General features: G+C 34.8%; 1 protein-coding gene across 3 annotated transcripts in view; it reads right to left on the minus strand.

Annotated features, from left to right (window-relative positions):
- Nucleotides 1-14,122: 14,122 nt before the first annotated feature.
- LOC150107532 (1-acyl-sn-glycerol-3-phosphate acyltransferase epsilon-like) overlaps nt 14,123-25,806 on the minus strand; it is a 104,227-nt gene continuing 92,543 nt past the window's right edge. For all 3 annotated transcript variants that reach the window (XM_090391933.1, XM_090391932.1, XM_090391931.1), the window contains exon 9: nt 14,123-17,311. In XM_090391933.1, the coding sequence (XP_090248059.1) occupies nt 17,080-17,311 (232 nt within the window). In that variant the 3' untranslated portion in view covers nt 14,123-17,079. The remainder of the gene's footprint in view (nt 17,312-25,806) is intronic.

Raw genomic sequence — 25,806 nt, forward strand, 5'->3', positions numbered from 1 at the left:
ACAATTGCAATTTCTTGGTATCACTTTCTGTTCTTACATTTCATATACTCTGGACAGTGATTTCCAACATGTCTGACATGAGGACCACCATCATATGCCTATATGTTATCGTGAACCACTTCAAACTAAGACCACTAGGAGGAAAAGTTTTCAAGGAGTAAAGTTGCACTATGTTACCAGATATCTTTTGGCCTGGTTAATGTACATGCTCTCCAACCAATAGGCTGCAAGTTTGAATTCTTCCATGAACATGGATGTTTGGATGTCTTTAGATGGAAGGTGACCTTCATCAACCAATGCGAGATTACTATCCTAGTTACTGGAGGCTTGAAATGGATTGAAAACGTTCCATCTTTGATCTCTAGTGCAAGACTTCTGAATTATATATAATATAATAATATCTAGCCCACCCACAGTACGTTAAATACCATGGATGAGCTAAGAGTTTACAGCCTTTAGTGGGCAGAAACCCACTAAAGGCTGTAAAGTAGGAAGGTTTGAACTTTACAGTTGTAAAGTTCAAATCTCCCTACTTTGCTGCAAGCAGTACCATCTTTCTGCTACAAAATCATAATTTGCTATCGTTTAGACATATCTATTATTAAGTTAATATATAGGAATCTTAAATAACCACCAAATCAAGAGATACAAAAAAAAAAACTAAGCAATTCACAGCAGAGAAGTGAATTATCAAAATTACTGCATTTCAAATATTTTATTGATTCAATTAATCTACAAACCAAACAATTTTGAACAAATTTATATAGAAAAATAGTAAAATTCTGTGTAAATTAAATCCTCACTATAAAAAAAAAAACTTTTTATTATTATTATTTGAACCTTGTCTAACCAAGAGAGAATCAAATAATATTAAATCTGAGTTTTATCTTATGCAATAATTATCCATGTAGATAACAATGCAGAACTATATTCTACTAATGGCTCTATTAACCACCTTACTGGCCATTATGGATCAAATATGCATCCTCATACGCTTCGTATATCCATCATATATTTCAATGTAATATCAATGGTATTACAATTTTAATATTCACTTCGCATCCATATTTACTTGGACGTATATATACATCTTGGCCGGTAGCGGAGTTAATTGGCAACCTGTATGAATTTAAAAAAAAAAAAAAAAATCAAAAATACTTCACTTCATTCCTCTAAAATCAGTTTGAGTATAAATATCTAATGAAATAATATGCAAATATTGATACTTTAAAAAAAAATTATCTACATTTTCTGCTTGTGAGATGCCTCTAGTTCAGGTTCTGATGAAAATCATTTTTGCTATATATTGTAATCACCATATTTTAATTTGATTTTCAATAATAAAAAAAAATTACACGTGACATTCTCCTTGGAATAATAATTAAATATTCATCAACCCATAAATGCTTTCTATTGCTCAAGCCACTGTACTTATATAGCAATATTTATTCACACCTAGTGATTAAGGGTTTGGGTACACCAACATAACATGCAAAAACACAGAACATAGAAGTTGGTGAGGAGCACTTTTCTCTTGTAATATTTTTGAGAGAATTTTTAATTCTTCAAATAAATCTATTGCATCTACATCAGATGTAAAATATCTTGTTGCCCTAATACGGCATCTACTACAATATGGCTGAACGAACACCCTTAAATTAAGCAGGCCGCCTCTATGCTACGCCCTGTTGACGGTATTGAATACAAATCACATGGAGAAAGGACTTTTCAACTAAAGTTAATGGATTAATGTCATGTGGAAGCAGAAACAGGATTTATCTTCCTCATAACAAGCACCAGCCAGAGAACACAGTTTGTTGCTTTATGTAATTTCAACAACTAACTAATCAGCCTAAAATAAGTATGATACAATACATAGAGTCAACAGCTGTAAGGACTATATTTTGTGAAATGCATCGCAGTTCTGTAACCATAATCAAGTTGGTGAATTCACCAAATGTAAGTCATTTATGCAGTTTTACTACTGACATTACATTCCTCTTTCTTGAATCTATTCCTATGCTCATTTTTCACACAAATGCAAGAAAATATTTTCTAGACTTTTGCAGTCAAGGATGAGTTAGCAATTTCGTTGAAAGAGACCAGATAAAGGATTCCCATCCTTTATCTGGTCTCTTTCAACGAAAGGTGAGTTAGCTGGTCTTTTTTTTTTTTTTTTTCAACCCTGGAAACTCAGGTTTTTTGTCCCCTAGAACAGGCAAACATATCGTATCAAGCAGAGACTTCACTTCCATACCTCATAGGGTTTCGGGTAATCACTACTTTAACTGATATGATCTAGTATCTTAATATATTTGAATACACTACTAATCAACTCTCACTATAGCAAACATCATTAATAACAAATTTATTACTATAACCAACTATTGAAAAGTCCCAAGCATATATTCTTCTAAGCATAATCTACAGAAAATTCAATATAGCAAACTGCTCACTACAACGACTTATTCCTGTGGTCCCTACGAGTTGTACGAGTTAATTGTATATTTAAACAGGAAAAAGACTTTATACATTCCACTAATGTTGCTCTAAAGGAAATAAACTATTCCTTTGGTCTCAACACATTCAATAAAATATTAATCAAGTATAACTTCTCTTGCTTTCCATCAACAATACACTCTTACTATAGAAAACTTGTAGATTTAGAAAATGTATCGAGACCAATGGAATAGTTTGCTATTTATATTTTGAATTCTTTGCATTAAGGTACCCTACACATGAACTATATGCACACTTACAAATACACATCTAAGCCCAACTAACACCTTTCCTAGGTATCTTGTTTATCATTTGATGATGACTAATAACTCCATATGACTAATGTTCCTTGACGGGCTCAGAGGGGAAAGTATTTTGATGACTTGGGCACTAAGATCCACCCATGCATCTTTATAGGGCTTTACTCACCTCTATATGATGTGTACAGCAAAAAAAACTAGTAGTGAGCCATATTCTTCTAAATGTCTTAATACCCAGATTAAAAGCATAATCTATCTTATCTTCATTTGTTCGATCAAGGTCTCGGTTCAATCCATTGACTTGAATATCCAGGACAACACTACCATCTGTTGATGTCAAAAGATCTGGCTTTCTTATGCCTACCTCAGTAGGGATCCCAGACGTCCCGTATTTTACGGGACAATCCCGCAAAATAATGCGTCCCATTATCCCAAGGAAAATACTCTCCAAACAGTCCAAACTATTAATAAGACCACTGCCTTATCAAAGATTGTTGAATCTAATTTGTTTCATGAAGTAATGATAGTGAAAACAGCTCTGAAGTCCAAAGAAGAGAGTGAAGTGAAGGACATGTTGAAATTCAAACATTTAGATGAAGTCTGGGTGGATCTCTTAAAAAATGTTGAAGGAGAACTATCAAATTTAAAGAAAGTAGTGGAGTTCATTATGTGTATCCCTGGAACAAATGTGTGTGTCGAAAGATTATTTTTCGCATGAATGCACTGTAGACTGATGAGAAAAACAAACTGTCTATATAAACTGTAAAATCGATGCTTATTGTAAAATCATTCTTCAGTGAGGATTGTGTAGCTTTTCATGACATGATTCTTAAAAACAAACAATTGTTAAGTGAAATTCATTCTTGAGAAAAATATTGCAAGAGTTAACAAGACTGATTGATTAATAAGAATATTGTCAGGTGAGAAGAGCATTACTGTATTAATCTATTTCGTATCTATAATAGTAAGTAAAAAACCATTTGAAGGCAACTTAAAGTGGCTTAATGAAAATATGCAGCCTAACAACTGGATTTACTATTTGTTTACTTATACTTAGTAAAGGGTGTGCATACCTTACCATGCACACACTTGGAAAGTTAGAATCATTTTGTAAGACTGGCATATTTGATGGATGTGCATACTAAACTTTCACCCTCAGTCATAAGTATAATAAATTTAGTTTAATCCTTTATCCAAGTGTGAGCAAACAAAGTTTGTGCCTGAAAGTATCTTCAGGACTAGGGTAAGGTGGTACAACACCAGGCTACTCATTGCAATGGTGGAGCAAGCTAACATCACTCCTATCTCAGTAACTTTGTTTGCTCACACTTGGATAAAGGATTAAACTAAATTTATTATAGTCTAACCAAGTGAAAAATAAACTTCCAACAGTCATAAGTGTCCTGTATTTTTTTCCAATGTATCTGGGATCCCTATACCTCAGTCCTGATATTTGGCTTTATGATGTCACATGTTGCATCGTGTCTTTTAACTCTAATATTTTGGGTTCTAAAACAACACTGAGATATGTGTCATAGTCTCTCTGAACCTACATGTATCTATGTTATGCCTACTAAGGGGCTACATGAGCCTTAGTAGGAAGGGCATATATCCTAACTCAGACCAGATCTATCTATATATATATATATATATACTCCCGTCCAGGCAATATTCTTGTTCCTTCACAGGCCCAAAGATGTTGAGGCAGAACCCTCTCTGAGCTTCCTTGCAACTGCAAGACGTAGAAGTGTTTCCCCATCTCTTCCTTTCAAGAGAGTTAGATACAATATGCATTCCATTATCAAATGTTCAAGTAGTGTTTTAGTTAATTCTTGTAGAATCAAAGGAGTTCTAAAGGCAGCTATGGTAAAAGGTGATGATGAATGTTGGAGTTTATTTAACCATAGATATTTTAAGTGAAAAACTATCCATTTCATTGCAGAAATTCCTAATCCACCAGATAATGGCTGCATGAAGATAAGCAACTGCAACATCGTGTGGTGGTCTCAGCCAAGATCTACCTGCTTGATGTACTTGTTTATATAGTCTATTCAGGATAGTAAAAGTTAGTTTTCCTAAGACCAAAGAATGGAATAATTTAGATAACACAAATTGATTTAATGCAATGCATTTCTGAGTCTTCGATAGAGTTTTACAAAGCTTATCCAGAAATGTTGAAAGTTGACTACCAAGGTCCAGCAGCCAAAAACATTAATCCCAAGTACCGGCCTCATCCAAAATACTGATAGGTTTAAGAGGGTGGTTGGAAACATTAAGATATAATCCTGGACTTTCATTTTCCTTTTATGACCTGATGGTATTACGGTGATGATAGAAGACTTGTCTTCATTTACTCCTCTGGGAGTAAAATAATGAGCAGCATCTAACAACTCCTGAAGATCCGTCTTAGTTTCAGCAACAAGTATCAAATTATCTGCAAATGCTATTGCATATATTCGGCATTCATTCAAATTAAAACCAATATATGGTGGCATAGATGAAAGAAAGCCATCGATAACAATATTAAGGATAAATGATAAGGAATCTCCTTGTCTAACACTATGTACAGAAGGAATAGACAATGTTTTATCTCCAATACTAATTGTAATGGATGATTTACTATATATATGATAACTCAGAAATATAATTTTTAAAAAGAACAGGATAACTGATCCTTGAAAGTGCTTCAAAAATGGCAGCATGGAACACTGTCAAAAGCTTTCCTTTATCCAGTCTGTAAATTCAGCAACACAATCATGAGTGGAATTCACAATCAACGAGCTTCAGAAATGATGACAATATGATACTTTTGGCACATCCACCAGCAGGAATGAAGGTTCTTTGCTTAACATTATGAGGAAATATCTTTTGTAAAAGTTTTACCAATATTTTGTGAAATAGTCTAAGAAATATGGCATCTATAGTATGCCATATTTTTACTCATCTATGTTGAGACAGATGAGTAGCGTTTGATTTTTAGGATGAAAACTTAAGTAATGAAAAAATATGATTAATAAACAAGAGAAGATTTAACATTTCCTGTAGGATCTTGAGAGGAATATTCAACTTAATTACAGTAAAACCATAAGGACCAGAAGCAGAAGAATTTTCCAGAAAGGCAACTTTAATTTCTGATTGATTGATCAAAGCTATTAGGCTGAAATACATGTGATGAAGCAGAGAATATTTGCCTGCAAAATCTGATAGGAAGATGGTTGATGAACTTCTCAATCCAATATTAATCTTACCAATGCATCTCTATTTTGCTTATACATATCCTGCATAGATATATGCAAAATCTGTTTTTCTTCTTTTATGAGAGGACACCTTGATGTTCTCTATAGGATTAATCTGCAGAGTGCTGCTGGAAAACATCACTGTTGACAAGACTTGTTTAATATAATTAATGACAAGGGGAACAAGAAAATTCTGATTAAACTAAGCTTTAGAAATAATAAGTAATCGATGATAATAGGAGTCCCATGGAGGTTCTTGTACAGACTGAAGCAAATATGATTCTAAAGAAGTGTAATGTAAAGAATATGTATTTATAGGCAACATAAATTCCTGATAATTACTAAATTGATAAATAAAATCATCTAACATTGTCCTAACTAATGATCTATAACTTTTCAATTTTCTGTGAGATTTAACTGCATTGAAGGATCTATAAGGTATAGCAGATGAAAGAGCCGTATTGATGTTTCACTCACCAGCAATTAATAAATCGACCTCCTTTGAAGCAAGAATTCACTCTTCTTCTGGGGTTCATCTAACCTTTAAAACAACATTAATAATAGTGAGCTCTTCTGAAGCTTTTCAATAGTTAGTGGTAGTAGTAAGCAAGCCTGCTATTGCATGATATAGCAAGTCGTTCGTATTTCCTTTTTCATGTGTAATAACTGTCAGTTAAAAAAAAAAAAAGGGGGGGGAACAGGTAGTGAACATGAATAACAGAAAACTGAAATGGATAATAAGTGGCCAGATGTGTGCTGCACTAGCAGATAATAAAAACAAACCTTGTAGCCAAAGAAAAGAGTAAAATTAAATGTGTTAATAATGAAACTGAATGTATCCTGTTTCAAGATGAACACGAGATTACTATGTTCGTTTCCATTAAATGTAAAGCAACTGCTATGTAATACATGATTAGGCACAAACTTAGCTAGATGGCTAGGCAGATAGCCTGTTGGTTAGAGAGCAGAGACTATGTGGGTTTGAATCCTATTGTGCCTGGGTTTTGATTTGATTTATTGACAAAGTAACTAGGGCCGTGAAACCAATATATTAAGTCAAAATTGTAAATGCTCTTCTGCCAGGTTGCCTATTTTGTGTGTGTGTGGGGGGGGGGAACCCTGCTATCTCTCCTGACTGGCTAACTTACCTTTAGATGAAAAATCTCCTTTAAAGGTTCTTTGCATCATAGATAGGATTTGACCCGGCACAAATGTTTGTAAAAGTCAGGGTGGTAGATGATAGAACATCCCATTGGAGGCCTAAAATGTCTTGAAAAGTTCCATGTTTTGTTCTTCATAGCAGGGTTTCTGGATTATCTATCCCTTAGCCCACTGATGTTGCCAAAATCTTGCTGCAGGTTCACTTTTCTGCAAATAGAATTGACATAAAAAATAAACCATTAAACTTCTACTGATATATTATCTTCCTAGGAGACTAACATTCATAATGCAAACTGACTTCCCTTCTCTGCCTTCACAGATCAAGCCAGAAGAGAAGCTAAATCATTTGCTATCATGATGATCTAACAAATAATTAACCTACCAAACAGAATATCAGAGAATTCTCATCATTCTTCCACACTCTGGACCTTTTCTTACCCAGCTCTCTCTCCAATACATTACAGTCTATCTCCTTTTGGCAACTTAACCATAATCTTATCATCTCCTTTTCCACAGATCAATCTCATCCACATATCCTATGCCACTATAATGGTGCTAAGTGAAATGACCTCCTGTATTTCCGTGCCTCTTTCTCATTGTCTGATAACTGTTTCTGCTCCAATGATCCAAACACTCTCTCTGACCAGATAACTGAAATAATCCTTACTGGAATGAGAGTCTTCATTTTGTACTCCACTGCAAAGCCCCCCCCCCCCCTCTCTCTCTCTCCAAGCTCTGGTTCTCTAAAAAATGTACCTTTCATTCCATTGAATATACGAGTATGCTGATAAAAATACAACATATATTCAATGACTCAAGTCAAAAACTTCAGCTTCTCAGTTTACAGTACAGCCTGAAACGAGTGTAAGAAAATTATTAACAAATTCAAAGCAGAATTCAAGAACCAAATGCCATAAGCTTGCTTCTTGCTCAACTGGTAGTCAAGCCTTCTAGTTCCTTGCTAGGGTTGCTGGACATAACTTCTGCCTTTCCTTGTTTCTTCTCACATCCTGGTGGTATCATCATCCAAAAAAGAAAGCCGACTTCTTGAAATCGATCTTTTCCTACAACTTGTGTATAGACAACCAAGGCAAATTACCTCTTGAAAATACCACAAACTGCTCATTGTATGTCTCCATTGATCTTTCACCAGATGGACTTGGAAAAACTTATTAGTCTTGATACTAATAAGTCTTCTGGTCCAGATAGTATCCCTCCAGTTGAACTCAAAATTTGTGCTCCAGAATTAACATCCATTCTTATCACCTGCGAGTCATTATATTCACCTGGCATCTGCTCAACAGTATGGAAGAAAGCCCTTTATCCAGTCTGTACCTAAAAAGGGAGATAAAAGTCAGCAATCAAACTATCATTCCACTGCTCTCATCTCAGCACTATTGGAAATAATGGTGAAGGTCACCAAAAACTAGCTTCTTCAATGCATGAAGACATCAGTGAACTAGTATGAATTCTGCCATTTCTCATTTTATAACAGACCTCCTCACTAATTACTCATCTTTAGACACAAGACATAGAAAGATTTGGAGAAACTCATGGTTGCCTTTGTTATTTACAAGGCATTTGAAAGCAACCATGGGTTTTTCCAAATCTTTTCATACTGTGTCTGAAGGTGGATAAGGTTAGCAGAGGTGTACTGTAGAATAATGGTACAATCTTATAGTCTTCCTCCCATCCTTTGTGATTGAATTACCTGCTTCCTCTAGTCATATTTCTTTATCAATGCTGGTTTTGTATTCTCATCCACACTCTTACTCCTTATATTCAAATCATATTTATAGTTTTGCTTCCTTCTCTTTAAGAAACTCTGCAGTATTCAAATGACTGAAGCTTCAAGATCTTCCATAACCACCGTGTTAAACAGTGACCACACCATTCTCTAGTGGGGTGAAGACAACTTAGTGAATTTCAATGCCATAAAAACATCCATAAGAAAGATCATACATTACTTCTTACTTTTTTGCTAATGTTTTATTTCCATGTAAGATCATTCCCCCCCCCCCTCTAGGGATGGCTTTCAAATCCAGCTTATCCTGACAAACATATTACACCTAAGCTTCTTCTTCAGTGTTTAAAAAAACTTGATATTCTTCTGTGCTCAAAATGCTACTTCTCTCCTACTCAACTTCTGACACTTTTATAAATCCAAAATCTGACCAAGTGTAGAATATTGTTTTCACATTTAACTGATGCACCTAAAAACCTCCTCAAGAATTCACAATTGTAACAGAATAGGACAATTCACCTAACAGGTGACCCTTTCTTTCACACACTCCCTCCAGTTAATTTCTCACAGGACCCACTGAACTGGCTGTTGATATTCTTCCACTTTCCTCTAATCATAAAAGAACTAGAGCAGCCAATGGTCAACATCTGTACTGTCCAACTCTGAAAAAAAACCAACTTCCCACCTACCTCTGTACTTTGAAACAACCTTCCCCAATGAGTATAATCCAGTTTTCAAGAAATATATTTGATAATATATCTGTTTGTTAATAGATTTCTTCTTTGCCTTAACCACTTCCATATATGGAACTGTTGTGTTATGGTTCTTGTGACCTCATGTGTAGGGTCAAGCACTTTTTTTTTTTTTAAATATCTGACCCACACATGAAAGGTCATAAAAGGCATATAGTATATCAGTGCTATAATGTGGGCAAGGAGATAAGAAGAAAAGAGGAATCTGGTGATTTATTTTCTTTTTAAAAAGTTTAGTTATAGCCTTTGGGGAAGACAGTGAGAGAAGCTGTTCCAGAGATAGACAGATTGAAGGAGGAAGCAGAGAAGTTGGTTTAGCAAGTTTGGAGCTGGACTGTAAATATGTGCTGACCAGCAGCTGCTCTTGTTTTTATTGTTTAGAAGTGGAAGAATGATGGTGGTCAGTTCAGCAGAGCACTGTCCATGAAAGTATCTGTAGACAGAAACTGAACTTCTATGAGAGAAAGAGTGTGGTGGATCTGTGATGACTTATGGTTTTAATGGCAAAAGGGCAGTAAAGGTCATATCTAAAGTTATAGCAGTACACAAAAGATAAAAAAACAAACAAACATCCATTCTCACAGCAAGATTCAAACCCAAGACTTGTTAATTGGAGAGTGGATACTCTAGCTACTCAGACAACCAGGCTAGCATGGATCTGAGACAGGGATCATCAATTAACCATATTGCTCTCTTCTGGATAATGTCAAGTAATATTAGAGGATTTTGGTGCACCAAAACAAATGCATGAAGAGTATTTCATGGTTGGGCAGGTTTGAATTTGAAGTTTGTACAGAGGGAACAGCTGTACAGATCAAAGTAGTGCCTTCAGTAGAAAAGTACAATGAGTTCTGATTATGTTTGGATATCTGGGTATTATTGAAAGTTTGGGGAAGAGAGGTGAGATAATTCTTACAAGAGATCAGACAGAACTGAATTTTTTTTAGCAGCACTGAAGTCTATAACATTGCCCTCACCCTACTGAAATATAGCTAGATCAGAGTTTAGGACACTAGTTATGGTAGATCTTGAGGTTTCTGATATTTGGGTACTAAAAGGTTTGTCAAATGAAAAGAAGGAATGGAATATACTGTTAACAGTGAAGTTATAGATAGGATTTGAAGTCAATGAAAACATGTCATTTATATACATACAGGAGGAAAGAGTGGTATAAAGTATAGAGCACCCAAGGATACTTCTGCATTGGCAAGGAAATCTGAGAAGAGCAAACTATCCATTATGGCTCAGTGAGTGACCAGTGAGAAAGCAGGCAATCCAGTTGCAGAGAGTGGACAGCAGACAATAGGATGGTTAGTTTTTGCTGAGTAGGTCTATATATGGAATCTGATCAAATGCTTTATAAATATCAAGAGCCTGCCTGCATGAGTTTCTCCAATTTTTTTCCCATGGCTTGAGTCCAAGGTTGGTGTCAAAAGCTAGATCAGATGTGGATCGAGAGTGGCAAAATCCATATTACCAGTCACTAATTAGCTGGTGGGTGTCTAGGTGGTGCAGAAGTTGACTTTGATGGTCTTCATTGTTTATGCAAAAAGCGAGAGCAACTGGATGATAGTTTGCTGGCTGACTTTTCTTTGCAATGGGCTGGATGTGGACCTTGTTTTCATGCTGTAAGATAGAATGAAGAGGTGATATAGGACAGTTTCTGGAGCAAAAGTTTTTAACATAACATATCATCAGGACCAGATGCTTTATGTCTAAGTTATTAAGGATTCTTTTGGTTTCTTTCTGACAGAAGACTAGGGTGGCATTGAATAAGCAGTTCTTGGTAAAGTTAGAAATTTTCCATTGATAATCAGTGCAGGAATTGGAAAAGAAGAAAGATTCCAATAAGTCAGCTGTGTGATGTTACCATAGCACCATCTGGATGCAAGAGTGGTGGAAACAAGAATGAACAAAAGTTGCACTTGGCAAGGAATCAGAAGGCTAAACTGCCATTTAAACATGTGGCAAGTTTGCAGCATTTTGGACCTTTCAAAAAAATCTGATTTTTTTTTTCTTTTTACAGCTGCAGTGTAGGTGGATCATGCAGCTGGAGTTTTGATCTTGAGCCACTTATGGCATGCTGAATTCCTCTTTTTTTTTCCCTTCTTCTCGTACTGCATTGGTACACTTGTTAAAGAACCAAGTACAAACCACACAGAAAACTGGCATCCCTTATCCGCTCCACCAAAGACCAACCACTTCCCCTAGACCTACCTGGTGTATACCAGGTCCCTTGCAGCTGTAAACTGTCCTACTTTGGCCAAACAGGCAGGACAGCAAATATCAGAATCTCAGAACACAAGGATTACATCCGATTTCACCAGTACAGCCACTCTGGGCTTGCAGACCACGCTCTGGATACTCGCCACAGAATAAGATGGAAGAAAGCCACAGTAATACACCGCAGCAAGTTCAAGTATGAAAGACTATTCATGGAATCAGCCTCGGCCCTTAGGAACATGCCAAACCTCAACAAATTTGGATGCATGAAACTGCCCCAAATTTGGGAAACTTTTATCAGAAGAACTTCAGCCCAAAGGCCAAGAACTACCAATATAGCCCGCCAGGGGGCGCCATCAGGACTTTAGGAAACGCTAGCTTCCTAGCTTCAGTCTCATTTGCTGTTATTAGTACTTGTGTGCACGTGTCTTTTTAGTAAGTTTCCAAGAAGATGGCAACGTGACGTTCGCCGAAATATCGGAAAGTGTATATTAAAGTTTATTTAATCTATATTTCCAGTATACGCTGTCAATTCCTTAAATATTAGTTATCATGTCTAACCAGCGTATAAGCCTCTCAACAAGAATAAAGAACCAAGGCTTGAACAATAATTGGGAATTTTGGGTTGGATGAAAGTCTTCATTCCTGTTAGGATGATTTCAGTTATTCGGTCTAGGCAGGTGTTTGAACCAAGAGAACAGAAACAGTAGTAGTGCCAAAGGAGATGATACTGGGAATTGTTGGTGAAGCTTGTGCCATGGCAAAGGAAAAAAATTGAGTGAATGCAGATCAAACGGGGGGGGGGGGGGGGTCGATATTTTGCTTTCTCTGACATGGGATGTTAGCTTGATTCATGTATTGTGCTTTTAGAGCACATTCTAAACATGAAATTCACAAACTTACAACACTCAAATATCCTGCTATTTCTTTCAATTACGTTTTTTTTTTTTTTTTTTTTTTTCAAGTTTACAATTAAAACATACTTGCAGATTTAAAGAAGCAACTGAAATGCTTAGGTTGGACACTTTAGCATTTCAGTTGCTTCTTTAAATCTTCAAAAAGAGTTGTTCAATTCAACGACTATGGCATTCCTGTCAGTTGTAGAAGTACCTGATGTTTTTTCTTTGGTGGTATGAAATGCCAATCCTGATTTATATGCTTGCTTTTTCTCCACATCTTGGATATGTTCTTCGATGTGGATTTTTTCCCTATCAACCCATCTGTCCAAGATAAGAGGCTGCACGCAGAGAAAATTTTATGCACTCCTAGTCACCCTGCTTAGGCAACCTCACTCTCAGGTGACTTAAGTTGTACTGTTTAGCTATTTTTACTATCTTATTTGATGTTTTTAATGTAGGTAAAGAAATGGCACCTTTTAGTTGACTTGATGCTGTATATTCACTAGAATATGTAATGGTCTATTTAAAATGTTGCTGATGGTTTTAAGATTGTAGCCATTATTTAGTAGTACATCTCTACAATATGTTATTTCTTGTTGCTTTTTTTTTGCTGTCATCCCTGGATATAGTGAATGCTGTGTGTGAATGTTTTGATGATAATGCCTCGTTTTGTGAAATATGTTGGACAATTGAGTTGACCTGGAGAAATCCACCTGAAAGAACATGAAAGATGAGGAAAAAATGGCATTTCATGTCACCAAAGAAAAGCATCAAGTACTCTAGCAACCAACAAGTATGCCATGCATTGAATTCAACAATGCAACAAAACCAAGGTCTCATCTTGAACCAGCTTTGGTCAGCACATATCAAAGACCTACATGTGAATGACTTAGACTACGACAGAAAATCCACAGCACATTGTAACAAGACACATATCTGACATCTGTGCTATATTCAACATCTGGTTAATTCATTGTGTAATAGTTACTAATTTAGAAATCTTTTAATACATTTTTTTTTCCTTTTTTGATAATTTTGTAATTTAATCTGAAGATGTACATAACAGGATGTCCAAAACCAGTCATTAAATGGTTCTCTTTCTGATGTTATACGTGGTCCTCACCTGATAAACAGCAATGAATAACTGGATCTAATACAGAGTGATTGCATTACGCCATTAACTTTACTAGTTCTGGGAATTAATAATAATAATAAACAGCACTATTTACATTTCTTACATTAACAACTTATACTATAATTCACCAAAAATATTACCATACTCTTTGTTTCATCACTTATTGGATAATTAAGATTTCAGATTAATAAGCACTAAGAATCATCACAGAAATTAACAGATACACAAAAACAAAGCTGATTTTATTGCACTTTTGTTTATTACAATAATTCTAGATGTTTCAAAACTCTGAAAACAAGATTTCATAACTTTGTAAAAATATATATTTACAACAACTGATATTGGTAAGGCATAATGGATTTATTTCATTATCAAGTAAAAATATACTAACCAAGAAAATGCAAATTTTGGATTATTACATCAAGAATGTAACAAAACAAATTATTTGGTGTTCACCTTACATAAAAAGATTAACATGTAAACATATGAAATGGTCCCAAGGCATTTTTATTTATTCACAGAAATCAATTTATTAGCCTCCATGATAAGGAAATAGTTTGTTCACAGATTCGATGTCTGATGCATAATGAAAAATCAGTACTTGATATATTATATACAACTTTTAGTATTTCACTCCGATAAATATCATGCATTCATTCACTACTGATGTAATTCAAAAATTATTTCAAGATAATCTCTGTATCACAGTTTACATACTATGCTTGCATTATACCCAAGAATGAAGGGTACATTTTCTAATTTTTATTGATATACAAGCTGTTCGATGAATGTGTGCTAGCTTTATATCCTATACCTGGAAGGCCAGATGTTTCAAACTGGTATTCAACAGCTGTATAAATTTATCCTAATACATGTATGAGTAACTAAGCAATTAAAAAATCTGCAAGAACTTTTAAAACATATCACAGCTATTATGAGAGCTAAATGATGTGAACAGACTAGAGTGCTAGATTATTCTATTATTTAATATTCATGATAAACAAATTTCCCCCCTTAACTTAGCAATAGTGATATGAATGTTCTTATTAGAAAATAATAATAGTCAGTGTGTGCATGTACAAACACACACAGACTACCAAAGTACAAGCACACCACCAGAAATAATACAGTAAAAGTCTGTTATAACAAAGAATAATCAAAATTTAAAATTTTGCTTGCATGAAAACCAAGTTTAACAGTTGTAAACAACTCCATGTTGTTAATGATCTGTTTAGAGACATTTTTCAAACATTTCTATTAGCTGTGACAAAACAGTGATGGATGTGACTAACAGTGTAAAATGGTTTACAGAAATTCAATCACATTAGATCTGCTTGCAAATTTGCCTAATTTTTATTTAATCGAAATCTGAGATTTATTTACACTACCATCTAATAATTGATTTACACCGACAATCTTTGATTACAATCACCAGCATATCCCCGCGTATCTGTTGTTTCACATTCTTTAAGTTCTCCCTGTATTTTATCAAAGCATAATCTTGAAACACTTCCTTTGTTTACCAACAAGGACCAGTTTTTGAAATAAAAACTGAATCATATGCAATGCACATAACCACATATTTTAAACTTGCAGTGCTCTGACTGCAACTTAACCATGCAACTTCAATAGCAATAATTACAAATAAAATGCAGTAGTATAAATAGTTTTTTTGCAGCAAAATCAGAAGAATGCCAATGTTACAGGCACAATGTCTTATGTAAATGCTAAAAATTATAGTCTTATCAATTTCCCATTTATTATAAAACTTATTTTTCACTATTAAAGTGGAGTATTATGAAATGACTAACCACACAATACAGAGATAATGCTTTTTTTTTTTTTTTTTTGCAATAATCCATACCTTATTATAGCAGACTTTTACTGTTTAAAAAAAAGGGAAAGGGTGGGAGGTAATTTTTTTTATATTTATTTTTTTGTAAGCAACCTTGTGTACTGGATGTCTACCAATGTACTAATAATTAGCAATAAAAAATTAATAGAATGAAGAAGAAATTTGTCAAAATGAGCAATGAATCTGAAAATCCTCCATAATTTTGGTGTAAATCCTCCTAAAAGGTGTGTGTGTGTGTGTGGTATACACACACACACACACACACACACACACACACACACACACACACACACACACTTTATATACTGAGGAAATTCTTACACCCCTAGGCCATTATGTACTGTACATACACATGTATTGCATTTCAAAAAATGGTTATGATATTGATGCAACATTTTATACGCTATTATAAAGTGTATACTGCCCTGCAATACTAACTGGTATTGTGAAACTACTATGTGCTTGACTATCTGCACATGTATTTTGAGAATGCTATTGGTGCTCTCATTACAATAACTAAATTTTGGGAATATGGATGCTGTAGAGTGTGCAGTAACCTATTTAGAAAAAATGTGACACACAAAATAGTTTGTAACATTTCAAAATTTCATGTGTGCAAAAAATAAAATTAAATTAAATAAATAAAAAAAATAAATAAAATAATAAATAAAAATAAAATTTTTATTTATTATTATAAAATTATTAAAAAAATAGCCACTGAGCTATTTTTATTTTTTTTAAATTGTCCTTTACAAACTAAGCAGATTACATACATTGAAAGTATGAAGAGGTTATATATTAGCTGAGAAATAAAAGTACCAAATACTGCTCCAATATAAAATTGTCTGGCTTTATACTATAATATAATGATGTGCTACACTAAAAGTAAAAATTCAAGTTCATATGTTTTGGCACTACAGTTGAATTATCCTTATTTCTATACAACTACATATATAACAAGAGTATTAAAGACATGCCAGCTCTGAACAGATGAGCAAGGGAAAATTTTGTTTATAAAATTAAGTGCACTGCTATAAAACAAGTAATAACTTGACTTTAAAAACATTATAGAATACACAACATTTTTTAAATTAATTTATATCACTAGAAAGAACATAAACATTTAGAACATTCTATTGCTTTGTTAACCAGTAACAGAAGTGCTTGGCTTAGAATTGGATAATGAATTGTTCACAGATTCTAGCATGCAATTTATTTCATAAATTGGAATAGAACTAAGTATGTAAATTTACTTTACATAAAAGTGAAATGTCTGTTCAGTAAAAAGGTTCTTAAGTTGATTATGCCTATTTTGTCAGCATACAGATCGAATACCTAGCCATACATAACCAGAAAGGGAACCAAACAACCATGTCTTCCAGTAGAGATTATGTCCATACGAGGTAAAAAGAAAAGGAGTAGAAATCAGTGCAAAAAATAAAGCTGGCCCTGCTGTACGAAAGAGACTGAGTGGACGAGTAAATCCATGGCTATATGGATCTACAGCTGCTGCAACTTGAGCATCTCCATAGTATTGACTCAACATCCTAACAAGGAAAGAATCCTACATATTAGCAGCATTCTATATGCAATATTTTATTAACTATTCTAAATGCATAATTAAAACTGACATCAATATCTCACATAACCAAATATGATCAATGGTGGATTTTAATGTTAATACTTTAAAGATTAAGTTGATATAGATGTTATTAAAACAATAAATGAGAAATTATTATTACTATTATTATTATTATACGGGCACCTCCATGCAGTCTGAAGACTCATCGCAGGAAGACCCAAACTATCTACACAATCTATCATACCTCTCCTTGAACCCATTAACAGACAAAGCACTCAACTGACTCTGGCAACCCAATTCCACTCATTCACAACTCTCGAAGAGAGGGGAAAAAAAAAAAAAACTAGTTCTCATACCCCTACGAACCACACCTTATTCAACTTACAAGATGATCCCTTTAGCTAAGTGCTAAAGCATTTCACCTGCATCAGCTAACGCCTTTTTATTTCCGTATACGAGAGTAAGCGAGGCCATTTAGCCCTATCTAATTTTGGAGACTGAGTGGGCAGTTCAATCTCCACTGGTACCAATTAGAAATAGATGGCCCAAGGCTATCACTAATTAAGCGGTGTGCAGTGAAGAGAGACGGCTCAAATGTGCCGCCATCTCGTGGTCCCTAACACAATATATTTAATGTCTGAAATAATGTGGGTTCTACGGTCGATTTTCTTGAGTTTACAGGATGAAAAACCCGCTTACCCGTGCCAGAGATCGACTAACTCGGGAACCAGTCGAAAAAAGGCTTAGAAAAATTTCCTCTAGTCACCGACTAGACTCGAAGCCAAGTCTTCCTTCGTGCGGCCAAGCGCCGTGGTATGCAAACGCCACATCCACTGAGCTACACAGGCTCCCTTCACCTGCATCTATCCTATAAAATCCTTTAAGCAACTTAAATGTTTCTATCATATCCCCTCTTTTTCTTCTATCAACTAACTTTTGTAATGCACACACCCTCAATCTATCCTCATAGGGAATATTCCACCACAGGCCACTCACCTCTGAATCCTCTCCATCGCTTCCTCATCCCCAAGAAACCCATGAGACTAGACCTGAGCAGAGTAATCCAGATGTGGGTATATCAAGGCCTTATAAAGAGGAATAACTTCCTTATCTCTACTTGTTAATGTGTTCTTCATTAGCCAAGTAACTTATGAGCTAATTTAGCAACCTTGGCAATATTTCCTCTAAACTTTAATTCTCTGTCTACAACCACTTCTAAATCTCTAACTTCATCTATTTCCTAGAGTACAGTGCCATCAATGTGATACACAGCTTATAATCTATATATCCCAAAATGCATAACATTTCTCGACATTAAACTGACACCATTAACTTTTGTCCATACTGACAGCCTATTTAAATCTTCCTGAAAGCTCCCCACATCACCTTGATTAACTATTACTCTACCTAATTTTGCTTCATCAGCAAACAACTAAATATTTCCTTTCAGATTATTTCTTATATCATTTATGTACAAATTAAACAGCAATGGTATTAGCACTGAACCTTGTGGCAGACCACTAGTCACCCGTTTTTTTGCCTCAATTCTTCCCCTCCATATACCACTTTTTGATATCTATTCAGCAGCCACCCTCTTATCCACTTAACCAGTCATATCCATCCCCATTTGTTCTAATTTGTGTAACAGTGTTCCATGTGGAATTCTGTCAAATGTCTTTGCAAAATTCAGCAAAATCATTGTGTAGCCATTTCCTTTATCCAATTCAACTGTCACTCTACCACAGAAAGTTAGTAAATTACTAAGGCATGACTGACCCTCCACAAAGCCATGTTGACCTCATAGAGTATCATATTTTTATCTATCCATTCTTGAATTCTCTTTCTGATCAATTTTTCTAGTACTTTTACCACCAGACCTGAGATACTGATTGGTCTATAATTTGCTACTGCAGTCTTAGCACATCCCTTATGCAAAAGAACAATTTTGCCCTCTTTCCACTCCCTTGGAACTCTACCAGAGCTTAGACTTAAATTAAAGAGCCTAGTCAAAGGCATTGCCAGTTCCCTTGAACAGTCTCACAAAACCCTAGCTGATATCCCATCTAATCCCACAGCTATATTTACATTGAGATTCTGCAATATCTTAAGAACCTTCAATTCATCCACCTCTATTCCCACATTAGTGCCTATCATATGGCTTAAAGCGGTAACCTCACTAGGATGATATACCAATGCAAAGTTTCACTCAGTAACTCAATTATTTTATCCACTTCTGTCTCCCCGTGATCATCATCACTCATTAAGGGTACTCTTCCATAGTTAATCTTCCTCATACTTGCTGCACAAAGAAAGAAGAACTCTTTGGGATTTCCTCTGGCCTGCTTGGCTAAATTCTTCTCACGATCTGATTTTGCATTCCTTTCCGTGCTGGTCACCTTTCTCTTTATACCCCCCTCCTCCACAGTATTTTTTTTCTTCTGCACCTCATGCTTAATAATATTACTCATCCATCTAACTCCTACCTGATTAACCCTCCTTACCCTGGGTATTAATACTGCTTCCTATAGATGACCCCTAAATAAGCTTTAAATGTTAATAACTTTGAGTTCTATTTTCTTTGTGGAAAACTTGCTGCAGTATTAGTGAGATTTGTAAACTTTTTAACCTGATACTTAATCTTATTTATTTAGGTTTAATGCATTTGAATGAAAAAACAGAATGAGTGATGATTATACACAGTCAACTCACTGTGTATAATCAGCAAACTTAAAGGATCTGAAATAACACTCCTGCAAATTAGACCCAGACTAGATTTTCAGAAAACATCCTTAAAAGCATCAGCATTTCAGAATAATTTCATTAGCATTCAGTAGGTAAATATAATTCCTCCAACCCCAGAATACATTAATTGTACCTATTAAATTCTTGTGACCAATGTGTATTGCAGGGTTTCTGCAGCATGGTACAATAGTTATACCACTGACATCTTTTCATTTGACAATCAGTATTGTTTTGGCCAAAATAAAATAAAACAAAATTTCAGAATAATGGTCTTAACCAGTTTTCAATCTCAACTAATCTTTGTTTAGAGCTGTTGTAGTGACAAAAGCATAACTCAAATCATTAACCACGTGAGTGCAAATTCCTGGTACAGTTTGTAAATGCAATTTGATGGTCAATTTACTCTCTTCTGCGTATGAAATTTTATAGTTTGAATATGGAATATACCAAAATTTAACATGCAATATACTAGTTTTTTTTTTAAATAATGAATTGTGCAATGATAAAGAACAATGCACTATAGGTAATAGCAGGCATAAAGTCTCAATTTCATAATTTACCTGATCGTGTTGAGTCACTTTAATATGCCATGCATATAGTGATCCCTCAATTATTCAACCTTCAAATAGCCAAACCCTCAGTTAACCAACCCTTGAATGGATCAGCACATCAAATGGTTTCCCAATACAGCACAATATAAATAAACCTTATGTTAACTAATGTTTTGGCACTACAGCTGAAGTATCCTTATTTCAATTAATTGATTATCTGACCAGCAAATCGCCTTCCATGCAGTCTGTATAACTGAGAGATGAATGTATTAAAGTGACTCAACACATCAATTGATGCCTACTGATATATAATAGATTCTACTAATCATAGAAAAGGTTTATCTATTGAATTTTATTTAACTAATTATCTAGTTTCATAAGTTTGAATCCACAGCAATGCACAGTGATCAAAGTAATTTAACACATTCATGTCAGGCACAACAAAAAGGCTTTATATATTGTGGTTATATAATTAAGAAAATTATATAAATATTAGTATTTTAAAATTTCTAAAAGGTGCAGGTAATTATATTTCAATTTACATTAATGCCAGCAATATTTACAGGATGTATATTATTGGCATTTCTGAGGGAAAGAACAGACATGAATGTAAATAGATTTGTTACAGTCAAATAAACAACCAATAATTTACAATTGTGGTATTATGAGTGGGACAATAAATTACTCCGGTATAAAACAAATTACATGTCATCCTATAAACTCTATGCATGTGCTAATAAATCTATGAAGGGACTTGTTTTGGTAAAATAAAAAAAAAAGGAGCAGTTTGTTTTGTGAAAAATAAGTAACCAACAATAATAAATAGTCTTTGTATATACCTTTAGCTTATTAACAGCTGCATGGAGAAGCAAATCCATAGAATTATAAAATATGATCACAATTTGTCTAGGCATGGCATCAGTTACACATATGTTGACTGACCTCTTAATGAGAGAATAAATATGTACAAGATTTTGTTGGAGATTACCAGATGCAGTTTTATTTTATTTTATTTTATTTATAAGACATATAAGAATTCATTTTTATACACTAAGACAAATTTTTATTCACAATGCAATGAAACTGTATATAGTGAATAAATTCCCACATAAACACACAACTAACCACCATAGGCACAAGCAAAACAAAGGAAATCACAATAAGGGAAATGAAATTTTTTTCTAAGAATTTTCAATTATCTCACCTATTTCTTCCATTCTTTAACCCTAAGAAGACAAAGATCAGTTTTCAGAAATGCAAGAAAAGTCTAGCTAATTCTACAAGATTAGCAAGGCCTACTTTCTTTTTGGAAATCAATTTAGGAATAAAGAATTGTGAAGCTTTATGCAAAATCTACATTTCCAAACCTCAGTGGTTTTCTATATAAAATTCGATTAACTTCTGATGACTACACTGTAAGGAAGCAAGAATGAAAAGAAAATTTATGTACACAGTAATATTCAGCACCAGTATATAAAATAAATGTAACTGCAACTCTACAGATAGGGAGAAGGGGAAGAAACACTGACTGCAATGACTGCCTTTGTAGATAATGTGTGGTGGTATAACAATAATTTTTTTTTTTTTTAAAAAAAGGGGTGCTTATGGATCAAAGCTGTATAACTGGGAGGAAAATTCCATGTAGCCTTTTAAGTGGAGAATCAAATGGGGCTTCTGGCCTAATGTTCAATCCTCACCTTCTCATGGTGCACCCTCTTAGGTATTTACCTAGATACTGCATGGGCTGGCAATTTGGGATTTAGCTAACCAAACTGTATTCTTATTGGCTTAAACCACAGTGTAAAATGAGGGCACAACATGACAGAATGTCTGGCTGGCTGGGCATCACCCCCATTAAACAAAGTTTCCATTGTTTTCATCAAGGAACCAGGGCAAAAACAGCAAAAAAGACAGCCACTGGAATAAATCACAGAACACGTCCAACTCAACATCAATAGAGTTCATGATTGGCACTATCAACATAAGAAGCATCAATGGAAAAGAAATGGATAAGTACCTGACTGAACCAATGAAGACAAAACCAGGTGAGATCTTTTTAAGAGACAAATAAAATGTTATATTCAGGCAATAACGATTGGGGAAAAGAGGGAGTAGCTATAGCAATCAACACTAAATAAGAAGATAATCTTGAATGGTAGGCAATATCAAGTAGAGCGATGTGGGCAAATATCAGAATGGTGAACTGGACAATGAGACTTATTTGTGCTATGTCCCACAGAATGTTCTACCAAAAAAGAAATAGGAAAATTTTTGAAGGTATTAGAGAAAGCAGCTAGCGCAATGAAAGAGGAAAAGTTGGTCCTTGTTGGAGATCTAAACAGCAGAGTAGGAAATGACATACAGAAATGTTTTAGGAAAATTTAGAGAAAAGCTCAAAGCTAATAATAATGGTAAATACCTGCTGGTTTCTGTTCAGGACAAGCATTAATTATTACTAACACCATGTTCAAACACAAGAATGTGCACAAATTCACATGGAGAGAAGATGCAAGAAATAAGAAAAGTCTCATTGACTATGTTATAGTTAATAGCTATGTTTTCCCACTGGTTCAGGACACAAAAGTAAACAGAGGATTTGAAATAAGAAGTGATCACTATTTAGTTTGGAGTAGGATAAAATTGAATTTCATATTGAAAAGAAGAGCGTTTTAAAATTTTTTGAAACAAATCAAGGTTGAGCACCTTTCTGTAGACACAAACGTCATTAAAAAAAACATTGATTGATTCAGCCAGAGAATGTGGTGAGGTAGTCTGTAAGGATAGAAAAATCAGAACCTCCATGTTGGACTAAGGAAATTAGAGGCAATGAAAAGAAGAAAGCATATTGAAAGTTCCTGGAAAATAAATCAGCTTGTGCTCTTAGAGAATACAGAAAAAAATGCAAGAAAGCAAAGCATTGTGTAAAACTAGTTAAACAAAAGTCATGGGAAGACTACTTTGGTAAGAAAACAGAAAATAAATATCAGGAAGGTGATAAAATATTCTGGAGGCCATTAAAAAAAGCTTAGAAATTGAGGAAAGAGTACTGTAAATCAGAGATGATAAAGGTGACATGAAAACTGAAAGATAAAGATATTCTAGATGTCTGGAGTAATTACTTTGAAAGACTGCTAAATGAAACAAGCAGTGTCCGGATAATGGTAGGAAAATGCAAAAATATGAGGTATAAAAGTTTTACAGTGGCTGCATTGCATAATTCAGAAGGCTTAGTCAGAGGATTGAATTCCAGATGATTGCAGCAGGAGCTCTCATAGTACCCATCTATAAAAAGGGATATAAAACTGAATGAGAGAATTACAGAGGTATTTCCTCTACTATAAAAAGGGATATAAAACTGAATGAGAAAATTACAGAGGTATTTCCACTACTGAGCATTCCCGGTAAGATTTATGCAAGTATACTTGAGAAATGGCTAAGAAAAATTGTGGAAAGGAAGCTTGGTGAAGAACAGGCTGGATTCGGACCAAATAGAAGTTGTCAGGATCAGATTTTCAATTTTAAGAAAAACAGTTGAGAAATCTTGGGAATATAAAAAGGATTTGTAGTTTTGGTGATCTGGAAAAGGCATATGAAAAGGTGCCAAGAAAACTCTTTAGAACATTACAGTTATATAGTGCAAATGGGACATTATATCGAGCAATACATAGTCTCCATTTAAGCTGTAAGTCAGCAGATGGAATTGCAGGAGGTACAGGAAGATGGTATGATGTTAAATCAGGTATAGCAATAAAGGTGCATATTATCTCCAGTGTTATTCATTATCTGTATGGATCACATTATGAAGGAAAATGGTATTAAATGTGATATCAAAATTGGTAATGTTAATCTCGGGTCTTACTTTATGCAGATGATGCAATATCAAGTACTTTATACTTTTGAATAAATCCAGCACATATCTGCAAGACTCTCTGACTAAATTGAATAACTGCTATAATAAATTTGGTCTGAAAATCAGCAATAAAAAGACAATGCAAATAGGTAGGAACATTAAAAATATCAACTGTATCTCCTGAATGGAGAACCTATAGAACAAGTAAAACAATTCAGTTATTTAAGTACAATTTTTAGTGAAGATGGTAAATTAAATATGGAAATAGACAACAGAATTAGTAAAGCTGGTATGTTAAGACTAGTGGAAAGGCTTAGACGTTGGTTATGCATTTTCACTATATAATTTAAGGAAATTACAACGTACTAGGATATACATTAACATAAATTTTAATATATTTCAATATTTCGGCAATGTCACGTTGCCATTTTCAACAACTTAAGAACAAGACACGTGCACGTAGGCACAACAAAACAGTAAATGAGGAAGAGGTCTGAAGCTATTATTTCTCCTACAGTCCTGAAGGTCTTCTGATGTAGGTTTCCCAAATTTGAGGAAGTCTCATGCAGCCAAATTTGTTGAGGTTTGGATCATTTCTTAGGGCTGAAGTTGATTCCATGAAAAGCCTTTCATATCTGTATTTGCTACGGTGTATTATCCTGGCTTTCTTCCACCGTATTTCTATGGCAGGTATCCAGCGCATGGTCAGCAAGACCAGAGTGACTGTATTGGTGAAACCAGATGCAGTCCTTGTGTTCTGAAATTTTGATATTTGCTGTCCTGCCTGTTTGGCCAAAGTAGGACAGCTTACAGCTGCAAGGGACCTGGTATACACCAGGTAGGTCAGGGGGGGAGGTTGGTCTTTAGTAGAGCGGATCAGGGATGCCAATTTTTTTTATATGTTACATATATTTTTTACATAAAAAATATATGTTACAAACCATATATGGTTTGTAACATATAAAAAATTGGCATTCCTGATCTGCTCTACTAAAGACCAACTCTCCCCCCCCCCCCCCCCCTAGACCTACTGGTGTATACCAGGTCCCTTGCAGCTGTAAGCTGTCCTACTTTGGCCAAACAGGCAGGACAGCAAATATCAGAATTTCGGAACACAAAGACTACATCCGGTTTCACCAATACAGCCACTCTGGTCTTGCTGACCATGCGCTGGATACCTGCCATAGAATACGGTGGAAGAAAACCAGGATAATACACCGTAGCAAATACAGATATGAAAGGCTTTTCATGGAATCAACTTCAGCCGTAAGAAACAATCCACACCTCAACAAATTTGGCTGCATGAGACTTCCTCAA

Source organism: Typopeltis vanoorti, chromosome 4, assembly GCF_054136105.1.
Source record: "Typopeltis vanoorti isolate ZY-2024b chromosome 4, IOZ_Tvanoo_1.0, whole genome shotgun sequence".
Lineage (NCBI taxonomy): Eukaryota > Metazoa > Arthropoda > Arachnida > Uropygi > Thelyphonidae > Typopeltis > Typopeltis vanoorti.